The sequence below is a fragment of the Cucurbita pepo genome, chromosome LG01 (genome assembly GCF_002806865.2).
Source record: "Cucurbita pepo subsp. pepo cultivar mu-cu-16 chromosome LG01, ASM280686v2, whole genome shotgun sequence".
NCBI classification, from domain to species: Eukaryota; Viridiplantae; Streptophyta; class Magnoliopsida; order Cucurbitales; family Cucurbitaceae; genus Cucurbita; species Cucurbita pepo.
The window spans coordinates 6602290-6614974 of record NC_036638.1 but is presented as its reverse complement, the minus strand read 5'-3'; the positions used below and the strand labels follow the sequence as shown (position 1 = coordinate 6614974).

The 12685-nt window shown below is 29.3% G+C and overlaps 1 protein-coding gene, 4 non-coding genes and 1 pseudogene across 5 annotated transcripts; 1 reads left to right on the top strand and 5 right to left on the bottom strand.

Annotated features, from left to right (window-relative positions):
* The first annotated feature begins 764 nt into the window (after positions 1 to 764).
* On the top strand, positions 765 to 3131 carry LOC111788741 (UPF0769 protein C21orf59 homolog B-like). The gene is made up of 5 exons (XM_023669211.1): positions 765 to 1020; positions 1116 to 1165; positions 1658 to 1793; positions 2638 to 2744; positions 2820 to 3131. The coding sequence occupies exons 1-5, from the start codon at positions 831 to 833 to the stop codon at positions 2859 to 2861; spliced, it is 525 nt and encodes a 174-aa protein (XP_023524979.1). The 5' UTR covers positions 765 to 830; the 3' UTR covers positions 2862 to 3131.
* Positions 3132 to 3358: 227 nt separating this feature from the next.
* Positions 3359 to 3473, bottom strand: LOC111782889. Its single transcript, XR_002813219.1, has one exon. It is a non-coding gene; the product is annotated as a U5 spliceosomal RNA (small nuclear RNA).
* A 617-nt stretch (positions 3474 to 4090) lies between these two features.
* Positions 4091 to 4204, bottom strand: LOC111782883. Its single transcript, XR_002813218.1, has one exon. It is a non-coding gene; the product is annotated as a U5 spliceosomal RNA (small nuclear RNA).
* Positions 4205 to 5921: 1717 nt separating this feature from the next.
* On the bottom strand, positions 5922 to 6035 carry LOC111782879. The gene has a single exon (XR_002813215.1). It is a non-coding gene; the product is annotated as a U5 spliceosomal RNA (small nuclear RNA).
* Positions 6036 to 7426: 1391 nt separating this feature from the next.
* On the bottom strand, positions 7427 to 7545 carry LOC111782902. The gene has a single exon (XR_002813221.1). It is a non-coding gene; the product is annotated as a U5 spliceosomal RNA (small nuclear RNA).
* Positions 7546 to 8611: 1066 nt separating this feature from the next.
* Positions 8612 to 8722, bottom strand: LOC111782908 (annotated as a pseudogene).
* Positions 8723 to 12685: the final 3963 nt, after the last annotated feature.

The window sequence follows — 12685 nt, the reverse complement described above, 5'->3', positions numbered from 1 at the left end:
TGTCGTGAGAAGAGATCTTTTATGAGAGATTGTCGTGAGAAGTAAGAACTAATATCTTTTGTCGTGAGAAGTAAGAACTAATATCTTTTGTCGAAAATTACCAGCTGCACCTCACATTTCGGTACAGTGAAACCTCACATTTCGGTACAGTGAAACGTGTAACCTGTCTGTAACTACATTTGTTCCTATAATTTATTTCACCCGTCTGTAACTACATTTGTTCCTATAATTTATAGCTTAACAGAACACACATCAGCAAAGAGCAACTTGTCCATACAACGAGCGGAGAGGATGACACTATTGGACAACGAGCGGGGAAGATGACACTATTGGTAAAGACCGTCTGATGAAAATGTCGCAGGAGCGAAGCGTGGTAGGCCTGCGCCGAGGGAGCATAGCATGGACGGGAAAGGTAGCTCAGATGGTGGACAGTCAGGAGAGGCCGGGTCATTTGATGAAAATAGAAGGCTTTTCTTGTTATCAAAGGACCTATGAAGCAAAGGGAAGGGAGTGAGAAGTAAGAACTAATATTTTAAACCTCAAATTACCTCAAATTCCATCCATTTACTAGACTATACATTGATAAATTAATTTATTTTTTTATTGATTTAAACTCATCGAGGATAAAAATAAATAAATTAAAAATAAATTTAGAAATTTATTCCATGTTTTAAAATAAATATATATTTCTTTTAATGTTTATAACCTAAGTAGCACCAATTTTAAAATTAAGAACTTCAACTAAACTACGATTTTTTATTAGTTTTTGTTAAAATGTTAAGTGAATACAAAAGCGATTACCCGCCCGAGACCTGAGAAGCCCAAAAAAGATGGTGAGAATTCACGTCAAACCTGGCGACGATTCCGGCGGCAACGAGTTTCTCTATGACTGTCAGACCAACTTGTTGATCGAAGAAGTTACTTCGGAAGTCGTTCAAATTTTCAATCTCCAATCTAAAATCCATCGGCTTGTTTCAGAACTCCAACCCCGTCTACTTCCCCTTTATGGCGATCCCAAAGGTTTGGAAATTAGCAATTCGAACAAATAATTTCTCTTTTTCCTGATTATGTTTCTTTCTCCTTTGTAATCATCTTATGATGGCTGTGATGTGAAGCTACGCCTCTTTTGAGAGCTTTATCAGAAGCAAAGTCGTACGCGTCTAAGGTTTCTTTCTATTCCCTTCTTGTTTGGATGATGAGAAAATCGTAGAAAGTTCTGTTGTTTAGTTAACCTAGATTGTGGAGCAGAATAAATGCAAAATCATCGCGATTCCAAATTGTTTTTTCTTGTTGGATTTTGTGATTGACGTCCAGGCATTCCATTTGAAATCAAAACTATTTTAGGTTTGAGTATTTTTTTTCTTCAGAAAAATGGAATGCTGTGCCTTGTAGCCTATTCTTTTGCATCTTTTAATGAATTGATTTGTTTTTTTTTAAATCTTTCCTCATTTGAAATCAGAACTGTTTGAGCTTTGAGAGAGAACTGTTCTCTATCTTTTTTTGCATCTTCTCATTAATTGATTTTCCCTTATTCGAAATCAGAACTGTTGCTATAGCTTTGAGAGTAGAATTTTCTTCTCTAGAGAAGGGAATATTGTAACTATTAGTCTACTGTTTTGCATCTTCTCATTGATTGATATCTATTTTCTCATTACAGGACATGGTTATCCACAATAGACCTTTATCATATCTTGTGTTGAGACACCATTTTGAAACTATTGAAAGGGAATTGGCTGCAAAGTTTGATTTATTGGGTGTTTCTGGTTCCACTCACTATCAACAACTTTTATCTGGTATTTTCATTTTTCTCCCTTTGCTTTTTAGTTCTTTACCTTTTATATTGTAACACATAGTGGTTCTGTTTTGGTTCCTATCAGTTCTATATTATTCGAGTTTCTGAACCTTAATCAAGCTCCCTTGTCAAGTTTGTTTGGTGTTCAAACTGACAAACTTTATCTCAACTGCAAATATGTGTGCTCAATCCAACATGTATCTTTTTTCTTTTTGTCAAATTGTTAGTTTAGTCCTTTAGCACAAAATTGCAACTGACTCAAAAAACAAGAGCCCATAGCATGCTTTCCCCATATTTTACTTGCAGTGCCCTTGAGATATGAACTTCTGTGCAATGTTAACATGAAGAATCTCTGGTTCATATCAATTCCCCAGGGGAACAATATTAAATTTCAAGGAAAATTATGTCGAAAGAAGTTTCTAGGGGTAGCTCTCTCTTGAGAATACATTTTCCAATGCTCTTGATAGAACTCGGATATATTGAAATATAAAAGATTACTGAATTACAATTGAACTCCTGGGTAGTATTAGGGGTACTTGGAACCTCCCCTCTCTTGAGATGCCACTCAAGCCTAAAGCCAGTGAACAATTGTGTACCTTCATTCCTTCCCTTTCACTCTATTTGTAACAAAACAACTCCTCCTCAGCTAAAATATTAATATACCCACAATACCTCATAATATTCCCACTTATGTCTGATACTTGGTGAAAGAGATCCATTCACACATCATGTTCACTAATTTTTTTTAACTGTTGCTCAGAAAATAAATTGCTTTGTTTTAGTCAACCTTATAATTCTCAATGAAAGTGACTAGAAACGAGATTGTCTATTATCTCATCTTTCAGATGTGGGACTTCTTAATGAGGATACGACTCAGCTAAAATTAGCAGGAAAAGAGCTTATGAGGGAGAAACAACTCAGTGATTACGCTGGAAGAAATGAGAAAACTAAGGTATTTCTACATTTAGACTGTTCAATCAATTCGTTTTCTTCATATAGAGGATTAATCACTCCAATTTACTATCAGATCGTTCTCAAACTACAACCAAAAATCATGCCCCCGAGTTGAATACTGGTACTTCGAAGATGGACATACGAGAGCACTGTGCTTGAAGGCGTTCTAATAAAACCAGAGTACCTCTCTGCATCCCCCACATGGTGTAGTCTAAATCTCTGCTTGTTAGATGGAACTAAGATTTTGGATGTGATGAAGTAAAAAGATCTAAATATTTTTGCTTTCTAGTTCTGCAACTCTTTGTTGGCTCATGTATTGTGTCATAAATCAGATGGATTTTGGATCCCTTTTATCATTGAGTAATCGCTGCTCTGATGAATTTATTATGTAAGATCCTAAGATGTTAGGTTCCAAATTCGTTAGGTTCAAACCAATCAAAGAAAAATCATTCTGGAACGGACTAAAATTCCTTGAAAATTGTTCTGGAACGACCAAAATTCCAATTACTATCTCTCCAAAAGTCGTTATAGATACACTAATAAAAATAATTCAATAAACACATTATAAATAATGCAATAAAATAATTTGGGAACTCTGGTTGATGTGGGGACACAACTCATGAGAGGTCCCCTCCAAAAATAGGCGTATGCCGCTTGGAGCGGCGAGCACACGGTATTCTTTAGTAAAAGGCGAAAGAATAGTTCGCTCTGTGCTCACCGCACGGCTCCGTGAGAAGTAAAGGTATCGTTGATGGCTTTATATATGCACAGGAGAGATTCACTCAGTATCTTCTTTCCGATGTGGGATTCTCACCCTCGTATTATTGTCTTTTTCATCTCTCTTTCCATTGTTTGAGGGAANGGTTATTATTTGTACTACTATTTTATTAAGTATTTTAAATATTCTTTTGCTAATGGCACAATCTATTTATAAATTTTTATATAAAATTACTAATTACTGTATTTTCTAAATTTTTTATCGACACTCTCGTAAAATTTGGACCTTCGCTTATTAGAGCATAATTTCATTGCAAATTTATGAATAAACTAACCCAGAGTCAATACAAGTCGCATATGACTCAATTTTTTAAATCCAAATCCAAAAGACTTGAATTTTTTTTTAAAAAAATCAGTATCTCAATATAATATAAATTTACAATGTAGTTTAAACTAAAAGGAAAAATAAGGGAAAAAACGGAGAAACCATGAAATAATTATCCACTCCACAAAATTAAATATTATAAAATATTGAACAATGAAAAAAAAAAAAAAAAATTGGATGTTGATTCAACAATAAAAATTGAAAGCCAGTTAAAAAAAGCTTGGGATATTGATTGTAGGGACCAATCCAAAGGAAGGACCCTCCAAAAATAGGCGTATGCCGCTTTGGGCGGCGAACACACGGTATTCTTTAGTAAAAGGCGAAAGAATAGTTCGCTCTGTGTTCACCGCACGGCTCCGTGCCTTAGAAAAGAAACGTTGGTGGCTTTATATAGGCGCTGGATGGATCCACTCAGCAGCCTTTTCTCGATGTGGTAATTCCAATTTCCAAGGATATTATTATCTTTTTTCAATTTTATTATTTATTTATTAGCGCTTTCCAATTTTATTTTGCGGGTATACAGGTCCCATAAACCAATAAGAAATAGCCACGTGGGATCCCATTCAACAATAGTATTCATCCGATTATCCGACTTCCTTTATAAATAATCAGAATTTGCTGTCTAAACTTTTATTTATATTTTTATGTATAAAACTTTTATTTATATTTTAATGTTATACATAAAATGATGCACCAATTAATCGGCAACGAACGCATGTAATTGAAAGATCATGTTTCCTCTCGAAGAGTTTGCATCATATTAGTATCAATTGTATCTATTACACTCAAAAAATCTTTATACTTAAGAGTTGTGTCCCATAAGGAAAAGAGACCGTGATTAGTATAAATTGTTTTGAAGAAGCTCTTTTAAATATTTATTTGTCACTCTTTAATAAATAAATAAAAATTTAAAAACATATAGGAGTTCATGGGTTATAGTAAATCAAGATCTTCAAGATCTAAATTTATGCTAGAGATAGAAAAAATATATTAAATCACTTGAATAAGCTTTTGATAAGCTTTTGATAGTGCACAATTTCATTGCAAATTTAGGAAATGAAAGATATGAACTCTAATAAATCTGAAGTAATTAATCAAGGAAAGTATTTTAAGCTTAGATGAGATTCACGACCTCTTATCTATACCTGCCTTGGTTTAGTTGCTATAACGGTGTTACAACAATGCATCATTAGGAGCAACAAAAACTTCAAATTGCATATCTATAAATAATTTTTAATTCTTGAACTTTAGTTTTCTATGTATGTAAATCATTTTTAATTTGTAAACTTCAGTTCTCTATCTAAATTAATCACTCACACATAAGAGTTACCTTTTCATTTTGGAAATTATAAGTCATCATTCATCCACTGCCTTTTTCTTAAAAATAAAAAATAGTATTGTCAATTGCTCCTGTTTTTATCAACCTTAAAGAATTCTCCATACCTAGCCATCGTCCCATTCAATGGCAATAATACTTCTCAATACTAAAAATAAGTTACAAACAATTAAGGAGTGATGAGGCTTAAATAGAAAATAAACATCAAAAGTCATATAAATGTATAGTAGAACCAACAGANAAGTAAAGGTATCGTTGATGGCTTTATATATGCACAGGAGAGATTCACTCAGTATCTTCTTTCCGATGTGGGATTCTCACCCTCGTATTATTGTCTTTTTCATCTCTCTTTCCATTGTTTGAGGGAATTCCAACTTCTTTTCCTTTTTTTTTTTTTTTTTTTTTTTTTTTTTTTTTTTTTTTTTTTTTTTTTTTTTTTTTTTTACCAGAGTCAATACAAGTCGCATATGACTCAATTTTTTAAATCCAAATCCAAAAGACTTGAATTTTTTTTTAAAAAAATCAGTATCTCAATATAATATAAATTTACAATGTAGTTTAAACTAAAAGGAAAAATAAGGGAAAAAACGGAGAAACCATGAAATAATTATCCACTCCACAAAATTAAATATTATAAAATATTGAACAATGAAAAAAAAAAAAAAAAATTGGATGTTGATTCAACAATAAAAATTGAAAGCCAGTTAAAAAAAGCTTGGGATATTGATTGTAGGGACCAATCCAAAGGAAGGACCCTCCAAAAATAGGCGTATGCCGCTTTGGGCGGCGAACACACGGTATTCTTTAGTAAAAGGCGAAAGAATAGTTCGCTCTGTGTTCACCGCACGGCTCCGTGCCTTAGAAAAGAAACGTTGGTGGCTTTATATAGGCGCTGGATGGATCCACTCAGCAGCCTTTTCTCGATGTGGTAATTCCAATTTCCAAGGATATTATTATCTTTTTTCAATTTTATTATTTATTTATTAGCGCTTTCCAATTTTATTTTGCGGGTATACAGGTCCCATAAACCAATAAGAAATAGCCACGTGGGATCCCATTCAACAATAGTATTCATCCGATTATCCGACTTCCTTTATAAATAATCAGAATTTGCTGTCTAAACTTTTATTTATATTTTTATGTATAAAACTTTTATTTATATTTTAATGTTATACATAAAATGATGCACCAATTAATCGGCAACGAACGCATGTAATTGAAAGATCATGTTTCCTCTCGAAGAGTTTGCATCATATTAGTATCAATTGTATCTATTACACTCAAAAAATCTTTATACTTAAGAGTTGTGTCCCATAAGGAAAAGAGACCGTGATTAGTATAAATTGTTTTGAAGAAGCTCTTTTAAATATTTATTTGTCACTCTTTAATAAATAAATAAAAATTTAAAAACATATAGGAGTTCATGGGTTATAGTAAATCAAGATCTTCAAGATCTAAATTTATGCTAGAGATAGAAAAAATATATTAAATCACTTGAATAAGCTTTTGATAAGCTTTTGATAGTGCACAATTTCATTGCAAATTTAGGAAATGAAAGATATGAACTCTAATAAATCTGAAGTAATTAATCAAGGAAAGTATTTTAAGCTTAGATGAGATTCACGACCTCTTATCTATACCTGCCTTGGTTTAGTTGCTATAACGGTGTTACAACAATGCATCATTAGGAGCAACAAAAACTTCAAATTGCATATCTATAAATAATTTTTAATTCTTGAACTTTAGTTTTCTATGTATGTAAATCATTTTTAATTTGTAAACTTCAGTTCTCTATCTAAATTAATCACTCACACATAAGAGTTACCTTTTCATTTTGGAAATTATAAGTCATCATTCATCCACTGCCTTTTTCTTAAAAATAAAAAATAGTATTGTCAATTGCTCCTGTTTTTATCAACCTTAAAGAATTCTCCATACCTAGCCATCGTCCCATTCAATGGCAATAATACTTCTCAATACTAAAAATAAGTTACAAACAATTAAGGAGTGATGAGGCTTAAATAGAAAATAAACATCAAAAGTCATATAAATGTATAGTAGAACCAACAGAAATTTCTGGCTTTAAATGTTCTGCTCATAATATAAAACGGACACTAAAAACAACTATATCAACCTGATAATTCTTCAAAACAATTCACTTCAAGCTAAGAGAAAATAGCCATTGAGAATGGAACATATCAAAAGTATGAAAAAATAGCTTACCAACTAGAATTGATGTGGGAACCTTACCCGAAGGAAGGATCCCCCCAAAAATAGGCGTATGCCGCTGTTAACGGCGTGCACACGGTATTCTTTAGTAAAAGGCGAAAGAATAGTTCGCTCTGTGCTCACCGCACGGCTCCGTGAGTTTGGCAATCAGGCGCTGCCGCACTTATATAGGCGCTGGATGGAATCACGAAACCCACTTTTCGATGTGGGATTTTAGCTCCCAGTTTCCGATAAAATAAAGCGCATGATTGCATATTTATGAAGGGTCACCATCCAAGTATCATTTAGTAAAAGTGTAATATATATATAGAGAGAATTTATATTCTTACAAATATTATGTAAAAAATACTTATTTTTGTTTATATCTTAATTTCAAAATATTACTTTTTCTACTCTTAAACTTTGAATTATGATCTCATTTTGTCCTTTACACTTTACTCTTTATATTTTTCATCATATACTCACTTTTCATATCCTTGATGGTAATATATATTAATTAATTTATAAGAGTTAAATAAGTTATAATTAAATTATTTTCATTATTTTTTCATTATTAAATTAATTTTAGAAAATCACATCATAGATATTTTAAAATTAATTAAGTGAAAGTTCACATTAAATAGATTAGAGTAAAAATATATAACATAATTTAAAATTAAGAGAGAAGAGTATATAAATTAAAATCGAACTAGTAAATTATTACTGAATTAATAATTTTTTCGTATTAGAATAAAATAATGATTTCAGTTGTCACCAAAATTTTCCAAATCTTTCTCAATTTTTAAAGTAAATTTCTCAGAATAATTGAAATTTATTAATGGGTATTTGGATGTTATTTGTTGAATCGACAGAGAGGGACTTGTGAATGTGTTATTTTGTTGTTGACTGTATGCCACGGACTTAAATATTATATTTGCTTATGAGTTTTTTTATATATACTTTTTTTAGTTTTCTTCTATTTTTTTTTTTTTTTATTTTAGAGGGAATTTTAAAATAAATTTTGATAAGTGTTTTCTAGGGAAGTTTGAAATGAGAAACTTCCATGTTCAAAGATCTTGGAGCTTATTCAAAGGAATAAATGTTAGAAGGCCACTTCTAATACTAATAATATTAATATTTAGTAAAAATATGATAAGAATAAACTAATTAAATTTTCAATTATTTTTAATCTTTTGAGACTTAATTTGATGTTGGGCTCAATCCCAAAGGAAGGCCCTCCAAAAATAGGCGTATGCCGGTTGTAGCGGCGAGAACACGGTATTCTTTAGTAAAAGGCTAAAGAATAGTTCGCTTTGTATAGGTGTTGGATATGTGTCGTACAATGAATTTCTTCGATGTGGGAGCTTGTCAGCAAGTTATATCAATTTCTTTATAAAATAAGAATTCCCATTTGTTAAAAACTGAAAATTCATATGCATTGCAAAAAACACCTCTTATTGAGTTATAATTTATGGTTTTATTTTAGTTTTAATTTGTAGTATGTTTAAAATAAATTTTTAAATCATTAAAAATGTATTTTTTAACCCTATTATATGATTTATATTTATGAAGTTAATTTGAACCTAATTTGATTAGTTCAAGGGATCGAATCCTTTCACTCCATTTTTTTTTTTAAACGTGATTGAATCTATGAAATATAAAAACTATAGAAAACGAGATTTATATTTTTTTCTTCATAGATTCCAAAGTCACCCAACCATATGACTCAATCCAACATGAAAACAAATGATTGAAATAGGTTGAGTTGTAGATTCAATTTGGGTAATTCTATCACCAATCCAATTAGCTAGATAAGGGTGTATAGACTATTCATCTTTTTGTCTTGTCTTTAAAACTATATTGGTAGTCGAAGCTTGAATGTTCAAGTTTGTTTTAATTATTTTCAATAAAGTATAATATGACATGCATGATCTTATTAGTTTATTTTATTTTATTTTTTTTTTTTTTTTTTTTTTATGATTGTTTTAATAAGATTCTCTTCAAATATCTTGTGTATCTAATTAGTTTAATCACAAATTAAACATATATGGTGGGTTTTCAATTATGAATATTTGCTTTAAAATAGTCTTAATTTAATGCCAACAAATTATAAGAATAATTAGATCCAAATTTAACCCCAAAAAAAATGTATAATTGAGAGAAAATGGTATAAATATAAAATTTTAGAAATAAACTAATAGCACATGTGGTGAGAGAAAAGGTAATATAAAAATAAATTAGCAAACGAGAGTGTGCTGTACAAAAAAAATAATAATAAATAAATAAATAAATTGAAAAAAAAAATCTAATAAACCTCAATTTTTTGTTTAATAAAATAAAATATATATATATTTCATTTATAATGAATCTCCTAATCTATTTGATATTTTTAAAGTTTACGATAAAATTGAAATTTTAATATTTCATTAATATAAATTTTAATTTTAAAAAGTTGACTTTCCATTTGAAAAAAAAAATACAAGTTGGTTAAATAATTATTATCANTTGTCTTGTCTTTAAAACTATATTGGTAGTCGAAGCTTGAATGTTCAAGTTTGTTTTAATTATTTTCAATAAAGTATAATATGACATGCATGATCTTATTAGTTTATTTTATTTTATTTTTTTTTTTTTTTTTTATTTATGATTGTTTTAATAAGATTCTCTTCAAATATCTTGTGTATCTAATTAGTTTAATCACAAATTAAACATATATGGTGGGTTTTCAATTATGAATATTTGCTTTAAAATAGTCTTAATTTAATGCCAACAAATTATAAGAATAATTAGATCCAAATTTAACCCCAAAAAAAATGTATAATTGAGAGAAAATGGTATAAATATAAAATTTTAGAAATAAACTAATAGCACATGTGGTGAGAGAAAAGGTAATATAAATTATTATTATTATTATTATTATTATTATTATTATTATTATTATTATTATTATTATTATTACTGTTACTATTATGTGATTTCAAATAGTTGGCCATGAACTAGGCATGACGAAATTATATACATATTCTTAATAAGCCATGGAGAGTTTTTCTTATTAAAATAACACAATTTTTATGGGTGGTCAATCACATTTTTTTTATTCACATAATTAAGTTATTTTGTGGGTGGATTCTACTCCTTTGATTTTTTTTTTCAATAATTATTAATTACTTAATTCNAAGAATAATTAGATCCAAATTTAACCCCAAAAAAAATGTATAATTGAGAGAAAATGGTATAAATATAAAATTTTAGAAATAAACTAATAGCACATGTGGTGAGAGAAAAGGTAATATAAAAATAAATTAGCAAACGAGAGTGTGCTGTACAAAAAAAATAATAATAAATAAATAAATAAATTGAAAAAAAAAATCTAATAAACCTCAATTTTTTGTTTAATAAAATAAAATATATATATATTTCATTTATAATGAATCTCCTAATCTATTTGATATTTTTAAAGTTTACGATAAAATTGAAATTTTAATATTTCATTAATATAAATTTTAATTTTAAAAAGTTGACTTTCCATTTGAAAAAAAAAATACAAGTTGGTTAAATAATTATTATCATTATCATTATTATTATTATTATTATTATTATTATTATTATTATTATTATTATTATTATTATTATTATTATTATTATTATTATTGTTACTATTATGTGATTTCAAATAGTTGGCCATGAACTAGGCATGACGAAATTATATACATATTCTTAATAAGCCATGGAGAGTTTTTCTTATTAAAATAACACAATTTTTATGGGTGGTCAATCACATTTTTTTTATTCACATAATTAAGTTATTTTGTGGGTGGATTCTACTCCTTTGATTTTTTTTTTCAATAATTATTAATTACTTAATTCATATGAAATTTAATTTGACCAAGTCAAAATTTGGTTTAAATGATTTTTTAATTTTTTTAATATATATATTTAAGGAGACAAGAGTATAAGAATATATAATCTTCAAGCTTCAATTTCATAGAAATTGTTATGAATATTCCATTCTTTAGAAAGGGTTCTCATTGATTTTCTAAGAGAACAAATTTGGTCAAATTTGGTTTATTGAAACTAGAATATGGAACTTGTTTTATTATTGTTTTTTTAAATAAAATATAGTGAAAAATGTTAAATAAATAAATAAATAAAAATATATTTGACTTTATTTCTTTATAAAATATGTATAAAATGAAGTGTCATGACTAAGATAATCCTTTTTTCTCGATTTTGTGGATATTGCATAAATAAATTAATTAATTAAATTAAAAATTAAAGCAAACTATTAGAAATTTGGTGTTTGTTTCCTAAGAAAAATAAATTATTTATTTTATTTATTGTTTTTTTTTTTTATTAAAGTTGACTAATAAGATCAATACAAAGGAAAGTTGGGTCTGGTTCTCCTAGCACTAAGTGGGAATGGGCTTCGGCAGTAATCTCTTACTGGTTGACTGCGTTGACTTTCGAAACACAAATTAAATGCGACTTCACATCTCTATGTACTACTTGTTACTTGTTAGGATAAGAAATTCATAAGCAAAAGAGGTTTGTTGATGCGGTTTAGCGTTGAGATTATGGCGTAACGACATCGATGTTTGTACCAAACTAATGCAAGGTTAACTAGCCGATGTGCTTATATGTAGGGATAGATTTGACATAAAAACTCATTGTCGTACAAAATATCATCAGACTTGACATAAGGATTCACGTGCTTATTTCCTATATAAGACAGAGACACTCCCTTCGTAAAGAAGAAAGAATGGTAACATAGGTTTTGAGGTGTATGTGGTCGAGTACATACACCTATAAGGGATTCTACGACACTGAAGAACATAGCTCATGTGATATCTTACCTCTATTGGAGAGGAAAACAAAATATTCTCTATAAAGGTGTGAAAACTTAAATTCGTGAAATTGATGGTGATACATAACAGGCCAAAACGCACAATATATACTAGTGGCCAAAACTACAATATCTACTAGTAAGTATGGGGCGGTGTGCCAGGGAGGACGCTGGTCTTCCAAGGGGATGGATTGTGAAATATCACATCCATTTGAGGGGGGAACGAAACATTCATTTTAATGGTGTGGAAAGTGCTTTCCACAACACGTAATGAGTCAAAACGGACAATATCTACTAACGATGAACTTGAACGGTTAAGCTCACGTTTCCTTGCCTTTTCCAACGCCGAAAATGACTTAAAAGGAAGTCTTCCTTCAACCTTCACACCACTAAAGTAAACAACATTAAAAATAAATAAATAAAAAAGTAATTATATTATTTATTTGATTA